Below are 19,719 nucleotides of genomic sequence, written 5' to 3'. Positions count from 1 at the left end.
ATTATGCATCTCTCTCTGTAGATCCTCGTTGTGTAAATTTCGATAGCGCCAGTAACAAATCCATCGCGACTGGCTACCGATGTTTGGAAGCCACCACCGACAGGGAACATGCTTCCGCCTGTACCGCATCTGCCTATATCGGCAGAATTCATCCACCACGCAAGAGTGACGGGTTTTTTAGGCTCGACCTCAGAGCGTAGTATTACTGAAAAATCTGCCGACAACAAAGGCGGCACATTTTGCGAGCCCCCAATCGCACGGGCGGCCTGGCCTTATTTGACACCTGGCACAGGCACTGGACCAACAAAAACATGAGCGAGGAAGTCTACTGGTGATGGCTTCAACTATGCTGTTGCTGCTCGCTATTCTCACTGGAGGATGCAGCCTGTACTCTGCCATCAAATGTGAGTTGTAATAAAAGGGAGATAACATGTCCCTTTTTAGGCTCGGATGGAAAAACCTGAGTCTGTTGAGAGGTTGAAACGGTCAGCTGGACAGTGGTCCGCGGTACTCTTATTCCTATGTTATTGTGTCGTATAATGATGCCGTCCCATAATTCCTTGCACCGCGGCACGCTTTTCACGTCCAATTCAGTTATTCAAATCCACTGCGAGTCGACGGCATCTCCTTTGCTTCACAGCAGCGCTATGCCACCGGCTGCGAGCATCCGTGTATATATCGGGCTCCCCTGTTTCTCGTTGTCGCCTCAGGATGACAGGCAGGTGCACGTTCATCCACAACCCGTATCTGATGTGTGGGTCGGGTCTTCTGATCTTGGACGCGTGCCATGCTACGTCGAAACTAGCTTCCCAAAGACAGCATACATTGTTCGTGTCTCTTCTGGTTTGTGTGCTACGATGTTTTTGCCAGTGAGCGAGGGGTCGCTCAAGCTTGGCTCTCCAGGAAGCAGTTCGTACCCTTTTCAAAGCGACGTGTTAGCTCCATCTACTGGAAATAATGCCCAACTGCAAGAACACACCAGTCGGTGGAGAGGCTCCTCATTTCCATCGGGAGCGGTGGTGCAGTTCCCGAACATGGCGGGCAGTTCAAATTCCCCGTCATCCGTCAACTCGACAGTCGATGGCGGAGACATTTTCGCCGGCAGTGGAGGAACCGAACGGATGATTCCTCTCACTCTCCTCGCCAATGCGCCGTTCGAGGCTCTGCTGAGAACCTCCCTTGTCGTTCTTCGTGTGAGTGGGCAAAATGTTATGGGGACTGTCTGTTCTAGTGACACCCGCCGCAGATTCACTTGAGAAGCCCCCGTTAATTGCCAGCACTTGGCGAGTGCTGTGCAGCTCCATATCACAATCTCTGATGTATATAGAGGCCATCATATATTTATTCTCGCCAACCTACAGGCTTGGCAGTTTCTGCTTTTTGTGATACCCAACTCTCCACCCTTGGTTTCAGCTAAATTACAACGAAATACGGGCATACCGAGTGGCTACTGTTAGCCGAAACTTCTCCACCAATTCAACCGCGATAGAATTCGCTACTCGTGAGACGCTCTTGATCCAACCAGGTAATGGTTTATGACAGCGGCTTTCTCTACACCAGGATACACCAGTATACAGCCTTTCAAAAGGAGCTTACCGTGGTTATCGCAACTTTTGACTGCTGAAAAAGTTACGTAGTATCCTCCATGAAACCCTGGCGAAGGTGCGCAAGTGACGTACGCAGGTCAATTCGTTTTTTTACAGAATCGGGTATATATGTAAGGTTATGCATAGAAACAAGCAACGGCACTGTGCCCTGTTTGCCCTTGCTGTTGTATGAGTGTACCAGAGAGCATCGTTCCGTTTCTTCCTTTGTCCCAATCACTTCGCTGTACATCCTATGGTGTTTTCTCCATCATACCCTCCAGATGGTCTAGCAATACTCCTGGCACCGTCAAATGTCATATTGGCGGGATGGAATATTGAACCACCGAAAAACGAGGATCTACTATCATCTCTTCTTAGTGTAGCTGGTGGATTTCAAGGAGCAGCAGCCGGTCAAGCATATTCGTCGGCGAATCTTTTATCATCAGCCGCAAAACCGCTCACCAATGCGCAAGTGGCTGAGTGGCTACTGCGAAATGAAAGCGATGTCGTAGCAGGCGAGTCGTCCTCTGTCGGACGGCCAATTGAGGAAGCCGGTCTTTCTGCGGCTACGAGTTCTACCAGCACGAAGGCACCAGCTCCTGCGTTCCCGTTAACGGACGAGGAGTACAAGCAGCTGGACAAGGGCGAGCCTCTTCTAGAAGGCTTTCCTGTCCTTCCACTGTCCAGTAATGCATTGAGCAATACAGAGCAGGAGCTGTTACCCACATATCCTCCAGACACCGCGTCAGAGACCCCCGTCGACTCGCTGTTCCTTCAAAATCTTTCTGCAGCGATGAAAAATCCTGCAGTGGCACCTGATGGGAGCGTATCGCCGGTTCAGGTTAATGATCACGAGGATACAGCCACGGAGGGCAATCTGTACACCGACAATTAACTCGCCAACGAGTGCGGAAGCATACCTGTAATCGACAGGGCACAGCGTGCTGGCACTTGCTGAGCTCTGCCGTTCTAGTGAATCGGCCCCACATATATGGGAGAATTTGTCCTGCGTACGAGGCGAAACCTCAACCAAAACATCAGACTGTCAGCACAGCCCAGCTTAAGTTAGATGCCTGGCGTCGTTAGAGGGCGGCTGCCTCTCCATTGGAGAGGCCTCCTCATCACCCCAGTCAGGATTCGCCACCACTCTGAACGAGCACGAACGATATGCCAACACAGTAGAAAGACGAGGCGACCGTCGTCATTTAAATGTGGATAGCCAGGGGACTCTCCACTGAGTGCAACGGAAGGTGCGGCGCATTGTCGCGGGTTTATCATGGAACCCGGCCTCTCCCTGTAGCTGGCCACAACATTTTGGCACACATCTTACCGTCCTTGGCCACTAGGGTCGAGGATTTACGCTGCTGAAACCCTCAGTCTTTCGGTCAGGATTCGTGTGTCATTTCGCAGAACTCAGGGATCTGAGATGGAACTTTCCATCTCGCAGGGTGGCTCGCCAGCGCGCAAAATCCATATGTAGGAATTCTCGTGTCCCCCGTCCAAAATCGAACAGCTCGGTCAAGCGAAGCCTGTGCTTTATTTTACATACAAACGCATACGTCTACGAACTCATCCCCGCACATGTCATCAGCGCAGTTCTCTCTATGTCGTATCTGTTCTCCGGGTCGGCTGAGCCCTGCCGGAATGAACACCACAGTTGTTCTATCACAGCCTGCGCGTTTCGACAGTGTCGATAATATTTTTCAGCTTCTACACAAAGCCTCGAGCGTCTCCGCATATTGCTGGAAGCTTCTTCAGCAAAGCAACCCAGCACTTTCGTCTTGGACATGGCGGCATTGCTGTATCTGCAGAAGCGCTTTACCGTCCTGAAAAGAAAAAAAGTTGCCCTAACAAGCGGTAACATACCGATGAGCTTGTGTGCTGCTGGCGGATCTCTGGGGGGCTGGGCACACTCCTGCAACCAGAGACAGATCTAAAAGCGCTTCGCTGCGCCATGGGAGGCCCCGACTACCTGCACAGGCACAATGTGCCAGCCCTTATACGGGAACGTAGTCCATGCTGCTTTAATCGGACGCATTCCTCATGAAAGTCATGCTTACAGGTGCTTGCTTACCTCGTTCCTCCTCTCACCGCACGGGAAACAACACGATAGGCATTGCGTTCCACACCTGTTATTGCTCGAGAAAGCTTCGTGGAACGCCTTTAGCTCGTGCAAAGATGATTATCGACTCTGCTGTGGTGGACTCACAACCAGCTGTTATTCCCTTAGCATTACCTCGGAGTGGCGGTGATGAATAAAGAACATGCTGTGTGACTTCAAGCATTTTGCCCTGGTGCGACATATACATGGCCTTGATAGATTTGGGGGCTGCGAAGGCTGGCAGTGGAGTCGACCTTGGGTGCGATTGACAGCCTCGAGGTTCAGCTGAACCGCATGTCAACAGCAAGTACAAAATCCGGTAGCAAACAAAAGGTCTGCGCGAAACAATTGGGGGCCCCACACTCTGTCAACGTGTGTATCATTCGAAACCAATTAAACATGAAAGCAGGTGTCCCTAGAATCTGTTGGAAAGCATATGTTTGCTTCCGGAGGAACAGAAACTGTCTCCTTGGCGAGCTTTCGTTCAAATTCCTTCAACTGGGCCATGAATTTCGAATTTCTGTGCGAACGTCTTGCAGTAACTTGATGGTGATGGCGGAAACCGTTCCACAGCTGAAGGATTTGGACAGCAACAGCGAAAACATCGTTAGTCCGTCGGATATTTTGCCCTGTGGTACGATGAAATTTCCCGACGGGGGTACATACGTTGGCGAGTACAAGCTTGTGGAGAAGGACCAAATCCCTGAATACGTATATCACGGAAAGGGCAGCTACACAAGGGGAGGCTACAGCTGCTCCGGGGAATGGCGGGAGGGGCAGTTTGCAAGAGGAACAATAAAGTTTGAGGGCGGAGACACGTTCGACGGGCAGGTGTTTAACGGACTCTTCCACGGTTGGGGCCGCTACACTTGGGCGGATGGTGAACAGTCCTACGAAGGAACGTGGAGTCATGGTCTCATGGCAGGGACAGGAACGTTGTGCGTCAAGGCGCCTGTGCCTCTGAGGCTCCGTCTTAATGAGGTATCTGAGGCATCAAAAATGTCTTCGCGGCCATGCCAAGTTGTCACAGGCTGCTTTCGTCGAGGCAGATTTCACGAGGCTCCAGGCGTCCAAATGGTTAACCTGGCCGAATTCACGAAAACGTATGTAGCCGAATGGCGGGAAGTAGCCATAAATACTCTACGTGACTTGGACACAGCCCTCAAGCAAGGACTAGATATATCTGGCTACATAGCCGGCATTGGGACAGGGTCATTGGCGGCAGTGGCGTCTGTTTCAGGTGCCGGGACCTCGAAAGGCGTCACGAAACTAACGTCCGAAGGAAATGCATCTGTTGAACCAGACTCTCGTGCGAGAGGTGCGAAGAAAACGAATACCCGAACCACGACCAGAGGCCTTCCTGGCAAGCAGGGATCCTCCACCATCGCGGGCTTTGAAGCCAAACAGCGAGCCTGCTGGGCCTCGGGCGAATTCGGCGCTGAGAAATTTGTCGCACCTCCTTACCCACAGGTATCCGATTTTCACGCTGAAGGGATTTCTCGTTTAATGGGCGTCGTGTGTGGCGACATCAGTGGCAGTCCTGCAGTACCATGTGAGGTGCGCGTCCCACTGTCAGATGCCGAACTGGGTCAGCTCGTGACAGTGGATCCATCACGAGTTTCTAACGAAGGACGAAAATTTGGCCGTGGCTCTGGACAGATTATAGAAGTGACAGCGCGCATGGATGGGTCAAATTCATTGTTAGCGTCAATCGCTATGGTAAACTGCAACCATCTCACATCAGTTTCTGCTGCGGCAAGTTTCCAAATCATAGGACTCTCTTTGCCCTCTCTACAGCAACTGCGCAGGTTAAAGTAATGTTCATGGCAGACTGGCTGCTCCCTGTCAGACAGCCTAAATATGCGCCCGGCGCGGGGGTGGCACTAAACGGAACCCCGTCCCCATGTGACATGACCCCGTATGTCAGTCAGCTTCCACGGGAAGGAGGGGAACGACCGAAGAGGCACAGTGATTCAGTGGAGAACGAAGCAGAAAAGGCTATTATAAGAGGAGCACATATGCAAAAACGAGAGGAGGGAGAGATCAATGGATCAAGTAAACGAGAGGTGTAGGGAACGGAACAGCTCTGGGAGTGACAGAGCTTGCGATTTCCCATGACTAGTGTGACATCCAGAGACGGCCATTGGGCCTCTTTCTCCGGTACGGGGGTGCTCCTGAAAGGTCGGGAGATCTCGGCTCAGACGTTACGTTCCAGTCTTCCAGTCGTTTTATTTAGCAACCGAAGCCGTCCAAAAGGAATACACGGCAATGAACAACACTCGTGCAATCTGACAAGCTTTCGTAGCGGGCAAATAGTCCATTTGTTGCATAGTTAGTTCATCCGTTGATCTTAACCAAAGAAGCAGACTTCGCAGCGCCAGCAGTCGTGCATCCGGAGCAATGCCCGCCGCAACTGGAGAATCACTCGTCCGTTTCGCGCAGAGAAGAAATGGTAAATCGCCGACTGTCCCCCCGAACGAATTTCACCCCGAATTCAGTGGCAGCTTTGGATGAGAGTCTCCCACATGCCCGACTAATTTCTGATACAACGGAGAACTCCTGGCAAACGGTGACGACAAACAAGGGATGGCTGTTCGACTGATGGCCAACAGGATAGGCGAATGAGAATTGTACCACGCAATTGCTGCTGTACAATGAGGGACTCCACCGTTTAGCTGATTAGATGGCCGCGACAATGAAAGACGAGAACATAGCCGATAGCGTAATATGGCAAAAAAATGGTCCGCAGCAGGTTTTTAAGCTACGAGCGGAAGTATTCGATGTCCTGGGTGAAGGCCACCAGCATACAACCCTCCCGTCTTTTTATATCCCTCCCGTATATAATAACGGTTGCCTAGACACCGGAGAACCCGTTTGGCACAGTGGGAGAACGGTTATAAAGGGCAAGAGCTGGCAGCGAACACAAGGATATAAAATGTCGATGATTGATCGAAATTGAACAATTGCCTCCATTCAGCCTTTGTGAATTGACGGACAATCGAATATTTGTCCGTTGAAACGCAATTGAGGAAGACGTCACCTTGAATCTGCTCCGTACGTAGTGAAACTAGCAACATTCACCTCAATATGATGGTTCGACGAGCTGGACTGCGGAAGGCTGCTCCTTGAGTGTTTTTTCTTTGTGAAGGATCAGTGCCGTCGAGTAATCCTGATGGCCTGCAGGGGCTCCATCGCGTTGGTTGCACCCCCAACCGCTGTGTACTAAGTATCCCAAAAACCATCGTAGTCGGGAGTAAGAAGTTACCGACGATCTCCTGTGTTTCGCGACCAGGCTGGTTCCGGGCACATGGAAGACCATCACGTCCAGAAAACAAATGGGACGGCGGCAAGCTGTGGCGATTCTAAAAACGGTGAATTGGTGAGCAGGATTGGCACGCGTTGACACAGGCTAACAGTTGTAGACTGAAAAAAAAGGATGCTGAACTAACTCGTAACTCAACAATCCGGGAAAGGCGCGGAAGCGGTCTTAAGGCGCCCACGCCGCGTGTTCAGGACCACAGGCCAGTGTGTATCGTGAGATATGCGGGAGATGATGAGGAAAAAACAGATGTGGAAACGTAAAAAACGCCATGATATAATATGCCCACAGAGAGAACTTCACCTGATCCCCCCCCACCATAACTCCTACGGCTCGCCGTACGCGTGAGATAGGGTGTCGTTGTGATGTCCGATTTTTCCTATTGGAACGGGCACCTTTTTGGATACTTGAAGATTTCCAGTATTGAACAGGGTGCCAAACCTCGACGAGGGGCTGATTTGTCGCAGGTGCCGGAAAAGTAGCTTGCATAGTGAAGCTGTTGACCACACAAGGACTGTGACTCCTCTCCTCCACCATGTTAAACAGTAACGAGAGATATGGATCGAATCTGTCTTCTTCGAGCTCTTCGTCTGCAGATGGTTGCCATTCGGCGTCTTATCTCGGTGACGACATCATCCGATTGTCTAGTCATCCTGCAGGTAAACCCTCGTTTTCCGCTTCAATCATCTCTTTTGCCCAAAACGGCCCATTTCCGCCGCTATCGGAAACGCGACGCTCGGCTCGTGGACTATAGGGCTGACGAACAGATATGGGGGCTCGTCGGTCCATCAACTATGAGACATCTCCAGCCTCCTGGAAGGTTCTCCGCCTCCAGCACCAAGCGCCGCCGTCCCCCTGATTTAGGCCGAAGTCGATGTCGATCATCCTACGACGGGCGGGTCCACAAGATTCTTGATGAAGCCAAACTCTCCCAAAACATGAGTCTGGTTAGAAGTCAGACATTCTGCTGACACTGAGAACAGCGACCCAGGAACGAACCACAATGCCGAAGAGCGACAGCAGCGGCAGAAATAGATAAGGCTCTTCCACGTACGCCATATCCTATGATGTCTGCCGCAGGACACCTCAAGGAAACTGGAGGCCGCTATGCCTGTTGTTGGGGAAAAAATGTTTGGCCTTCTCGCAAAAAGATTTCGATTGTGCTCTTCCTCGGCCGCTGCCCCACTGCATGTTCGGACAGCAAGAAATCTACACCATGCTGGAGGTAAGTGAAGCCGTCTACAAAGCCCCACCAGCACGATAGTGTTTTTCACCTGCACTAGAGGAATACGAGAAGTGGCAAGGCGTATCAGCTGGGACTCTGTATTTCAAGAGTTTGGTCCTCTCTTCAGCTGGACCGGCGCTTAGAAAGCACCAGCCACCGAGCGTCGACGGCTGCCTTGCTGATCAAAGCCGGCTAGCGAGCATGGTTGACCCCGCCGGACAGCAGCTATCAATGAACCAGTTGAAGACGCCTTCTCTGTCGCCCACCTGACGAAGCTGGCAGCAAAAGGTTGCCTGTTCATTTCGAGGTGACTCCATGACGAGACAGGTTTAATCAACAGCCGTAGAGTAGCATTTTCAAGAACTGGTTCCAGGACCACCACTAGAAGTTTTCGGTCTAAGCCTCAAGCTAGTTTTTGCACTGTTCCGCTTTTAACCGGACAACTGAGATGGCATTCCATTCAGTATGAATTCATAATTGAGTTAAATGTATGGCTTTCCGCATTGGGACTCGCAGTCGATGGGGCGTGAACACTGTTGGAGAAGAATTATGCAACAGTCTGGGGAGCAAGGACAGCGCTCATGCGGGGGGCTGCGCATATGAGTTCGACATCAGTTAGCGAGCACTACAAAGATGTTTTGTTGCTGGCGTAAGAAGCCCAGGTTCATTTCCCCTGATATATCCAGCACTGCAGGGTCCCCTTATAGAGATGGGATTTTGCAGAGGTGAACGAAATTTGTTAATGATTCCTCGTCATAAACACCTGCTATATGTGGTCAAAAAAAGGAGTGGCGGAACAGAAGTTCGAGCTTATACAGTTTTACATTAAGCTATCTGCGCTGCACTTCGTTTGGAAGCGCGAACAATAAAACCGTCCTCACAAGGTGCGCCATCTCGCTTTTCCGTCCCACCTTGCCGAGGCAACAGACGCTTTGTTGAAAAACAGTGTGTGACTCGGGTCAAGGCAGGCAGCAGTAAGCGGTGAATTTGCCATGAATCGAACAAAGGCTCAGTCATACACCGAGTGCATTGTTGTACCCGGTTTCCTACATTCGTCTCTTCTGGCCATATTTGCCTTCACCTAACTAAACGACATACATTTCGGTGATACCGTGGCACTTGTAGAAAGCACGTCAGCATCTATATCTCAGCCACACCGTTGTACTGTTTCACTTTTGTTCGCGTCCGACACAGTGGTGGGTGAGCGTAGGCCAGTCCCTGGAAAGTCGGCATCGCTCATCGCTGTCACCCTTCGACAGTTGGTTTTCGCTGCTTCACCATGTAGCCTTAAAACGTCGAGAAATCATTGGCCGGCGCCAGTATGAACGACACAAAATGGCACGTGTCGCCTTGCAGCGTATCCAAGGCGCGAGTTCGTCCAGGCGCATGCAACGGTACATCCAAAGACGGCTCCACATGAGCCGCTAAAATCTTGAAAACGGACGCCGGGGGCAAAAGAAAGCTTCACAAGCTGTGGCAACCTTATTCTTCAACTGCGGGTTAGTTTTTCTGAGTAATGCAATATTTCCTCCGTCGGAGATTTGATGCAAAGAAGCTGCATGCATCGCTGTGGCTCTCACATGCAAAGTAAAAATGGGCACAATTTGTCCGTGATTTAGGATGTTTCCTTTTCTTGCCGATTTAATTCAACAAGCAGCAACTGCCTCTCGCTATTGATTCGTCTCTCGTTTCACGTTTCTTCCAATCGTGGTTAGTAACCACAGCTTTCTCCGGCGTTTCATTGACCAACTACCAACCAAGGTGATTTATGGCGTTCCAATGTAGCGTTGCCTGCTCTCAATCTCTGTAGGTTCTTTGCTTGACAAGCGGTATTCTTTAAACTCTGACCTGAGCTCGCTCTCCACTTTTCACTCGATTTCGAGAGGAAACTCTACAAAAGGAGACGAGCGGCACACTCCGTCCCCCCGACTTTTTCGGCACTCAGGATTCCTAGACAACGCCTAATGCTGCACTGTGTCCAGTTTCTTTCGGAATTTCATAACCACGACGCTCTCCGTCCTCAGTATGAACTCGGAGGGAGCTGCATCCCTTTTTCCTTAAACAAAAATCTTCGTTTCCCCTTTTTTTGCATTGTTTCTCTGCGCCAACTTGATAGGTGTCAGTGCGCCGGCACCAACATGCCCCCCCGGTCGCTGCCGCCTTGAACTGTTTTCCTCAGCCTCAAGCTCCGTATACACTCGCGTGGGTTGCCACAGTTCGCCGCTCGTTACGCGTTTGTAGAAATTCTGACGGCGAAGAATGCTTTTTTCCGAGTTCGTGCGGCAATTACAAAGTCACCGTTTTGTCAGGCCGCACAGCTCTTACAGGCGTTTCTGTGAGAGCTAACAAAACCGTCCACGTGTTTCTCTATCAAGATGAAAGGGACAAACTAGCGGCAAAGAAAAGGGAATCCGGAACTCGTTTCTTGAGTGTGAATGATAGAGTGACATTCACTCGACAGCCGAGAAGTCACCCCCTTGCTCTCTTGCTTGTTGCCAGGGAACCCACCGAGAAAGGTACCTGGCAAGCAGGAAAACCCCGCTGGGAGGCGATTTCGAGTGGGATGCTTTGGCGGACGCTGTTTCCAAAGTGACGTCCGCAAAATAATTCATCCACGTCCCCCTCTCTAGGACGCAGAAAGGGGGCTCAGATTGATCTCGGTCGTGGTCCGCCTTGCGACATTTTCTCCTCTCGTTTGTCGCCTCTGAGCCGACGCCTCTTGTTTTGCTCCGAAAGAGCGCACGTTTTTGCGTTTGCTCTTCCCTCTCGTCCTCGACGCCTCTAACCCACACAATGGGGATCCTGGAAGTAGGTCTTTTCAGCCGTTCAGCAAACACTGCGCCTGCGGGCCCCAGACTCTGAGTGCGGCGTGCATGCGTCGACAGGGGAACACGCAGGAAACGGCCGTCCTGTCTGTCCTTTCTCTCCGTGCGGCGGAACTAGAGGGACCAGCAAACAGTGGGAAAGCACCACGGCTCCGCTTTGCAGTTCACGGGTGTTTTTGCGTCAAAAGGCGAAGGTCTCCCCGACACGCAGGCGATGGGAACATGGAACTCCGTTTTCACAGAAGGCTATAAAGGCTGTCTGTGCACAAAAAGACCCAGTCTGCGGTTGCCACATCTGTTTGCGAGCTCAGTGTCTCTGTGGGGGATGCTGCGCCGACGACCGGGGAGGTGTTTGAATGCGGAGACACTTTGACGCCCCGACGCTACGTTCCTCGCCCACGGTGCTTCTCGCAGTTCGCCCCGCTGTTGCGACATGATTCGCTGGTGTGTCTCTGGCCCTTCGGCGACGGAAAATCCGTCCGGCTTTGCGGATCCTTTTTATGCACGTTCTTGTGTAGCACGTATTTGTGCGTCTGCGTCTCTGCCCGCTCAGCGCATCAAGGAGATCGAGGCCGAAATGGCCCGAACTCAAAAGAACAAAGCCACGGAGGTACGGTGTTGACGCAGGACAGCCAACCCTCCTCGCGCGAAGAACACACGCAGAAACCGGGAGAACAATTCGAGGAGACAGGAGTGCCCCGGCATCCACGCTTGCGAAACGCCGCCGGTGACCTAGCGCGAAAACCCTTGACTGGGCGGTTCACCTCTCCGCAGCCAGCTCGGCTGCATGTGTCTCACGTATGATGTCTCGTGGAGCCGGCAGCACCGGGGCCAGCGTTGTTTTTTCCAAGCTATGTTTGTGAATACTTTTCGAGACGGCGTCGCGTCTCGCCTTGTCTTTAGATTCATTGGACGCTAGACTCGTGTTCGTTTGCTGGCGCGTCTCAGCACCATCTCGGCGGCCTGAAGGCGAAGCTGGCGCGCCTGCGTTCACAGCTTCTCGAGACAAACAAAACGTCAGGAGGCGGCAAGGGCGACGGCTTCGACGTCGCGAGGTAGGCCCCTTGCATGCGGAGTTTGCCCTCGAAGGAATCGCTCTTTTTTCTTTTCCTCTCATCGTAACGTCTTGGCAGTGCTCCGTGTGCGGCCGAAACACATCTGTGTCGCGACGGCCATCCGCACATGCATACATGGGGTGCGGTTATCTATCTATCTATCTATCTATCTATCTATCTATCTATCTATCTATCTATCTATCTATCTATCTATCTATCTATGTAACTATCTATCTATTTATCTATCTATGTGTATATACTCCACATACTATATATAAGTATACAGATAATGCATGTAATCTGAAATGTATACAATGTAGCATCTATACACATGAATATTTGAAGCACGTCATCTGCGTTTGAAATATGCTGTCTCAGACAAGGAGATGCTCGCGTGTGCATGATTGGGTTTCCATCTGTTGGAAAGTCGACTTTATTGAATTCCTTGACGGCCACGTCATCTCAACCGAGTGCTATGACTGCTTCTGCCTCGGGACCGGCTGCTGACAAGGACTCGGTGAAGGTACTCTCTGCTGTCGGTAAGATTGTCACCTTGTTCGGCCAGTCTCTCTGACCATGCGCCGCGGAGCATCAGCTGCGGGTGGGTCTTCTTGTCCACTTTTTGAGGTTCGATTGATAGACCACGACGCGTTGAGCGAGAGAGAGCTTGGTTGTCTGCATCTATTATCCATATGGAGTCATATTCAGTATCCTAGGTACTCTAATGTTTCTCTTGCGCAGGATGGAAATCGGGTTTTCCAGGGGTGCTGACAAGCGGAACCGATGCCTTCTCACGGGCATCCACTTCTGAATCTGTCGCGGCGGACCGGTGTGCTGCTTCTGGTGCACGAGTAGCCATGCATGTCTTTTTGAGAGCCTGGCGGCTGTTTTGTGCCGTAGGAGCATACGAGTTCACGACGCTGTGTTGCCAGCCGTCGGTGTTCTACGTCAACAATGCAAAGATTCAACTTTTGGATCTGCCGGGAATCATCGAAGGAGCTGCGGAAGGCCGAGGCAGAGGTCGCCAGGTAGACCCTCGAGGCGTGTCAGAGGAGAGGCGGGGCAGCGTCCGTAGTACCCAGACACTCCCCCTGCATCTCGCCATGGGCGCCGTCATCTCTGTCTCTCTACACGACGCCGCGATGGATCTGATCATACCGCTCTATGCAACTTTTGCGTACACGTAGACTTCCGAAGGTGATCGTCTACCTGTAGCTACCGAACTATCGCTCTCCTGAGAGTAGTTTTTCTCTACATTTCTATGTGTACATGTAGATGTAAGCATGTATATGTATAAGCAATTATCCGTATACAAGCAAATATAGTTATATGTAAATAATATGCATATATACGCAACTTTGTAGGGCGGGTACAAGACAGCCGGAATCGCCCTCAGAGGGCGGAAAGCACACGAGGGAGTGGCGAAAAGAGTTGCTTCCTTTTCTGTTTGCCGGCACGTGCTTACCCACGGCCTCAGGCAGCGAACTGTATAGCAGTTGTTTGCAGGCTGAGAAACGCACCGGAAACGTGAGAAAACAACCCGACAGGGAGCAGAAACCGAAAGGGGTGAAACCTTGGGGGAGGCGCCAAGACAGCGAACGGTGGACAAGCAGGAAACAGGAAGGGAAGGGACGACTGAAACGACGCAACGTTCCCCACACGTTTCACACGCTTCTATTGAAACTCATACACGTGGACGTTCAAATGGTTTTGAAAGGAAGTACATCCAAGACAGGAGTGCCGCGGGAAAAAAAAGACAGGGAGAGACATAACCACACCCGACACACGCAGCTGTCATCACCAGCACGAGACTCATCGTGGCCCACGTCGAAGGCGAAACTACAGGGAGACGGCGGAAAACGAAAGCATTCAAGAATGTGTTTTGGTGCGGCGGCGTTTCCCGGATTTGTTCTTCTCAGGTCATTGCTGTGGCGCACAGCTGCGATTTGATTCTCGTCATCCTGGACGCCACAAAAGACGATCGCCAGCAACAGCTTCTCACCAGGTGCTGGCGTTGTTCGTTCGTTTCACCCTTTTCTCCTCGTCGCTTTGCCCCGGATCGCGCGCGTTGCTTTTGGTTCGTTTGCGGGCGGCTCTCCAGGCCTTTCCCCGGCGTCATTTGCTACGCGGACTGCGTCGCTTTTTTCTGTGCCTGCTGAGTCTCGCTAGGCGCGTGCCTCGCCCGCGCCGGGGTCGGTCTCTCGCCAAGTGTCTCCGCCGTCCAGCGGCGTTGCCGTGGGTTGCCGTATAGCCTCCTGTCTCCTTCCGGTGTGCTGCATCAGCTCACCCGAAGTGGGCGTCTGGGTTAGGTCTTGAGCGCCGTTGACCGGTTCAGAGTTCTTTAGTGGCAGCAGAGAGCACAGCTAAGAAGATAACTCTTGGGGAAGCACAACCCACTGAACGCCCGTCGCTCGTGTGTCCGAGAGTGGGCTCTCGATGTTTCCGCCCAGCGCGTCGGTGCGACACAGAGGTGTTTTTCGGATTTCTCGGCGGACTTTGAGCCTCACGTGCGCCTCCTTCCGCTTTGCGTTTCGCAGGGAGCTCGAGGCGGTTGGCATTCGCCTCAACAAACGGCGGCCAAATGTAAGAAGAGAAAGAGCGCGCGCGTTTCGCTGACCGCCGATCGAGAGAGACGCGACCGCGTCTTCTCGCCTCCGTAGAGACCCGTGCGTGCAAAATGCACCGACCAGTTTTACGCGCCGGCTCCTGTATGTAGCCACGCAGTCGCGCTGCCTTTGGTATAGGTCTGTGTCGTTGAACCCCAAGTTCCTCGCTGTCTCGACTTCTAAATAGACAAAACATAGTGGCATATACTTATACATGGATAGGTCCCACTGCCCCTCCATGCATGCGCATGCGATGGCTCGGAGCGCTGACATGTATCTGTGTGTGTCTGTTGAATCTGCATGCGGGTGTCTCTCGCTGGTTTGACTGTCGCTCTGGTTTTCTCTCGCAGATCTCGCTGCGCATCAAGAAAGGCGGAGGCTTGACGGTGAACTTCACCGTGCCTTGCCCCCGGGTACGTGAAAAACGTTTCCTGGCTGTCACGCTTCCGGCAGACTGATCCGATGCCTCTGGAGTCTCAGTGTCGCTTTTCTGTGCCTTTCAGTCGAACCCGCCCGTCGGTCTCTCGTTCTCTGCTCCCCTCTGCCTGTTTCTCCGCGCTTTACTCTCTACACCGACATGGTCTCCTACGTTTCTGTAGATATACACATACTTATATTTGGACATCACAAAAACAAATCTATACGTACAGATTCGCATACGGGCGAATATCTATCAGCACATTTCCACACACACCCTCATACACATCTATACTCATATATGTATGTATCTATGTATGTCTATATATATATATATATATATATATATATATATATATATGTATATAGATTGAAGAACATGTGCGGGGTCACTTTCGTCGGTGGCTTTTTTGCATCACCGTCTGCAGGCGGCTGGTTGATCGAAGGCAACCGAGTGTGGTGCGGCCGTGATCCAACGGTTAGGCAAGAATTTCCTTCAGTCTTGCGAGTTCGCCTCTGTCGATAAACGCTCACGTTTTTCTTCCGATTCCGAAGACTGGCCTTTTAGTAACGTGTGTATTAACGGGGGCGCTAGCCTCTCGAAACACGACGGGGACTCTGTCGGAGATTCTGGCGCTTCCTCCTGGTCCCCGTCACTGACCTGCCTGAGCGCTGTCCCCCCTCGAACACCGCTGCCCCGTTTGTCGTGTCTTCTGTCTTTTCGTGCCCTCAGCTAAACCTCAAGACCGTCCAGCAAATCTTGCAGGAGTACAAAATCTTCAACGCCGATGTTGTTATCCGCGAGGATTGCACCGTAGGCTTCTCCCTTGGTTTTTCATCATGCGTCCTGTCCTCGTGCTCTCTTCCTTCTCTCTGCTCTTCCGGTTCTCTCTCTGCTCCCCTTTCGCCCCCGACTTTCGTCTTTCTTGTCGTTCTTCTGTGTCGTCTCTCTTCCGGCTCTTCCCAGTCTTCCTGTGTTTGCTGATCTTCCTCGCCGTGCCCTTCTTCGCTCTCTGGCGGCATCTGCAGTCCCGCAACCCCCCGGCTCCGATTCGGCCCTTGTGTCTCTCAGGCGCTTCGTCTCTTCCCGCCATCGCTCGTTTCACTTTTCGCAAGGTCTTCACCTCTCGCCCGTTCTCTTCGAACCTCTCTGCTTGTCCTGCCGTCTGTGTCTCTGTCGCGGTGCTTCGCGTTTTTCTTTCCTTTTCTGCTTGTCGATTCATCTCCTCGTGTCTATCTTTGCGTGAGTGCCTCTGTAGGCGGACGAGTTTATCGACGTCGTGGAAGGCAACCGGAAGTACGTCAGATGCATCTATGTGTACAACAAAATCGACATGTTGCCTCTGGATGAGATCGACAAGATTGCCCGACGGTAAGTGGTTCACATTCTGCTTGGATGCTGGCCGTTCCGCAAGTGTCTCCGGCACTTCTGGCCCGCGGCCTTGTGGTTCTTTCCTCGGCGTTTTTTTCTTCCTTTCGTATATGCCAGTTCGTCGCGCCGCTCGACCGCTTCTCTCGTTCCTGCCATGCTGTCTCCCTGTCGCTCCTTCCCACAAACCACAGCTGGGTTTCAGCGGTCGTGTGGGTGTGTGGGTTCGTCTTCTCTGAGGATTTCGCCCCTCTGTTGGGCAGTCCGCCTGCGACTGAGAGTGCCTTGCTCTCATCCTCATCCAGCTCATGAGCCGGTCTCCTTACCCTGTCTCCATTCAACTCGTTTGTTTCATTCCTGTTCTCCCTCGCCAGCCTTCTGTTTCCTCCCCGCACTGCTGCAATCATTCTTACGATCTTTCTTCGTATCGGTCTCTCCTCCCCACTGCAACTTTCCCCCGCTGTGTCTCTGTCTGCGTCCGTTTTTCTTTCGCTTCCCCTGTCCCCTTGCCTGCGTCTTTTCTCTTCCTGCTCCCACTGCTGCTTGTTCTCTCTCTACGAGTGCCGCTTCGGTCAGGCCCTACAGCGTCGTTATCAGCAGCGGCGCGCTGTGGAATCTCGAGCAGCTGAAGGAGCGAATCTGGGAGGAGCTGGGCATCTCGCGAGTGTACACGAAGAAGAAGGGCCAGTTCCCGGATTTCGAGGACCCGGTCGTCATGACGGAACAACGAGGTACTTCCAAAACCGTGACCGAATAAGAACATCTAATCCTTTTTCTCTGTATCCCGAGTTGTTTGGTGAGAGCTCTAGCTCGATCCTTCTCTGCCACGCGTTCACCCCTGCCGCCAGACACAAACATACCCACAAAGAAGGAAATAAATACATTCAGGAATGTATACATCCTGTCATTCCTTTCTCGCTTTGCGGCAATCAATATTCTTTCATATATATATATATATATATATAGATGCATTTCTAAACGTCTCCTTCTCTTTACAGCCAGATATATATATATATATATATATATGTGTAGTGTTTGGTTTCATACTGCCGTGGCGATGAATGTGTGTTGTCTTTAGAGATTGCTTGGTTCCTTTTTTTTCTCGACATCCAGGCGACTAGGCCTCCCCATGCCTCACGGAGGCGCGTCAGTTTCTGCGGAGGTGTGCAGACAGACGGGTCGTCCAGCTGAACGTTTGCTTCTCGCCTGTATAGCCTCTGGAACAACTTTGTCTCCTTCGCGGCGTGTGGCTCGTGTCCCCATAGGCCCCTGTACAGTAGAAACGGCCGTTGCAATGATTCACAAGGTACGCGCCTCCAGTTTCTCTTGCCCGCCGTGTGCGCAGCTTGTTTCTTTTCTCTCCGCAGTCGCTTTGACCTTTGGGTTTCTGTCTCGCCGTCGCACCAACTGGAAGGCGTTCTGCTCTCCATGTTGCAACGCACGAAGGCGCCTGGCCTGACCACGCGGCGTGTGGAAACCGAATATATTCTTCGCATGCAAGTCGCCACGCCTCTTTTGAGGCATGTGCTGACTCTGTAGTTGCAATGTGCAGAATCACGCAGTAGTCGACGAAGGCGCCCACTTCGGTGGGGTCACAGCGCGCCTACCGATCTGTCTATATATTGCTGCGTCTGTCTGTCTTTCTACCAATCTATGTTTACATATATATATATATATATATATATATAAGCAGATGCATGCAAGTATGACTGCCAGCACCTGGTGCGTTTAACTTGTCGTTTTGTCAAAGGTAGGTGTATTCATCTGTGGATCGGTTTCTTTTCGTCTCGCATTGCAGGTTGTGGGCACGCGCATGCATGCAACTGTGATTGTGTGGTGTGTGGAGGCATACCCACATGCAGCTGTGTGGTTTCGATTGTCCTCTCTTTTGCTTCAGGAACTGTTGAAGGATTTCAAATTCGCCCTCGTCTGGGGATCTAGCGCAAAACACAGCCCTCAGCACGTTGGCCTAAGTGCGCCGCTTGCGTCCTTTCCTCGTTTCCTGTCCTCTTCTTGAGGAGACCTTTCTCGTTTCATAGCCCTCGCGGGCGTTGCTCTCTTTTTCGCCGTTTTTCTTTCGTAGATCTCAGAGATACGACGGTGACGCAACCACGTGCGGCCGCTCCGTCTGTGAAAGTGGAATCGATTCTGAGTAGAACTGTGCCTTAAGGGCTGGCTCGCTTTCTCCGTTCTCGTCCACACTCGGTCCCCCTTTTTTTTTCTCCTCTTGTTTGGCGTGCTCTTTTTTGCCCTTCGTTACCACTTTGGCTCTGTCTCCCCAGTTTCCGTTCTGCTCGTCTGCCCATCTTTCTTCCTCGCCACGACGCCCTCCGTCGTTTCTTCCTTTTCGTCGATTTTCGTGTCAGCGATGGTGTCGCAGTTCCACAAACGTCAAAGACCCACAAACCGGCCGTGATCCGTGCTTCTGCAGTCTTTGATTTTGTGATGTGCGTGGGATCTCTCAGGTCACCGCCTCGCGGACGAAGACGTGCTCCAAATCTTCAAACGAATATGAGGGCGCACGCATGCAGAGGCGAGAAACCAGGAGACAGCGAAGACGAAAAGGAAGACGAAGGTGACAGGAAGAACACAGGAAAGAAGACCTCTCGTTCACCGGAAACACTCGCCCAGAAAGAAAACAGACTATTCTTTTTCGATCGGCCTTCTTCTCGCCTCGCCTCGTGGGGTTCTGCTGCGCTCCGGCGCCGGTGTTGCTGCCAGTCTCATTTGTCGACTTTTTCTCTCTCATGCCCCGGCTTACCCTCGCTCTCGCCTTTTCCTTTTTCCTTTCGGGTGTTCTGCCTGCCCCGCCCGGACCGTGGTTTGCCGCTAGGCTCTCACGTTCTCTCTGTTTTCTTTCAACTGTCTCTACACTCTTTCGCTTCGCCCGTTCCCCGGGGTGGCGGCGATTTTCCGCCTCGGTCACCCTTCCCGGCGACCCGTGTAACAGCCGGTCTCAGCAGATATGTGCGAACGCCGTCGCTTCCCGGGGGAGAAACCACGTGTTTCCAGTTGCCCGGGTCTCCGAGAAAATCCGAAGTTTCCACTCTTCCTGACGCAAAACCCCGCACCGGGCCTCAGGCGAGTTGCCTCTTCCCTCATACTCGGAGCGACGCGAGAGTCGGGCATACACAGAGAGAAGCGTTTGCTCGTAAACATTGAGACGGAGTCCTCGCAATGACATAAAGGCACACACGCACATGCATAGTTACGTAT

At 52.1% G+C, this 19,719-nt stretch overlaps 3 protein-coding genes across 3 annotated transcripts; all 3 read left to right on the top strand.

Moving 5' to 3' along the window:
* Window positions 1–1,839: 1,839 nt before the first annotated feature.
* Window positions 1,840–2,481, top strand: NCLIV_033080 (conserved hypothetical protein; the record flags this gene model as incomplete). The annotated part of the gene is made up of 1 exon (XM_003883503.1): window positions 1,840–2,481. The coding sequence occupies one exon, from the start codon at window positions 1,840–1,842 to the stop codon at window positions 2,479–2,481; it is 642 nt and encodes a 213-aa protein (XP_003883552.1).
* Window positions 2,482–3,981: 1,500 nt separating this feature from the next.
* On the top strand, window positions 3,982–5,505 carry NCLIV_033070 (putative MORN repeat-containing protein; the record flags this gene model as incomplete). Its single annotated transcript, XM_003883502.1, has 1 exon — window positions 3,982–5,505. The coding sequence occupies one exon, from the start codon at window positions 3,982–3,984 to the stop codon at window positions 5,503–5,505; it is 1,524 nt and encodes a 507-aa protein (XP_003883551.1).
* Window positions 5,506–11,024: 5,519 nt separating this feature from the next.
* Window positions 11,025–19,018, top strand: NCLIV_033060 (hypothetical protein; the record flags this gene model as incomplete). Its single annotated transcript, XM_003883501.1, has 14 exons — window positions 11,025–11,039; window positions 11,610–11,666; window positions 12,005–12,111; window positions 12,490–12,650; window positions 13,012–13,139; window positions 14,031–14,116; window positions 14,649–14,694; window positions 15,068–15,130; window positions 15,868–15,948; window positions 16,394–16,506; window positions 17,080–17,234; window positions 17,769–17,809; window positions 18,401–18,476; window positions 18,969–19,018. 14 exons carry the CDS (start codon window positions 11,025–11,027, stop codon window positions 19,016–19,018), a joined length of 1,179 nt encoding a protein of 392 aa, XP_003883550.1.
* Window positions 19,019–19,719: the final 701 nt, after the last annotated feature.

This window comes from Neospora caninum, chromosome VIII, assembly GCF_000208865.1.
Source record: "Neospora caninum Liverpool complete genome, chromosome VIII".
NCBI lineage: Eukaryota > Apicomplexa > Conoidasida > Eucoccidiorida > Sarcocystidae > Neospora > Neospora caninum.
Note: the sequence above shows the minus strand (reverse complement) of the source record. Positions and strands in the feature narration are given on the sequence as shown.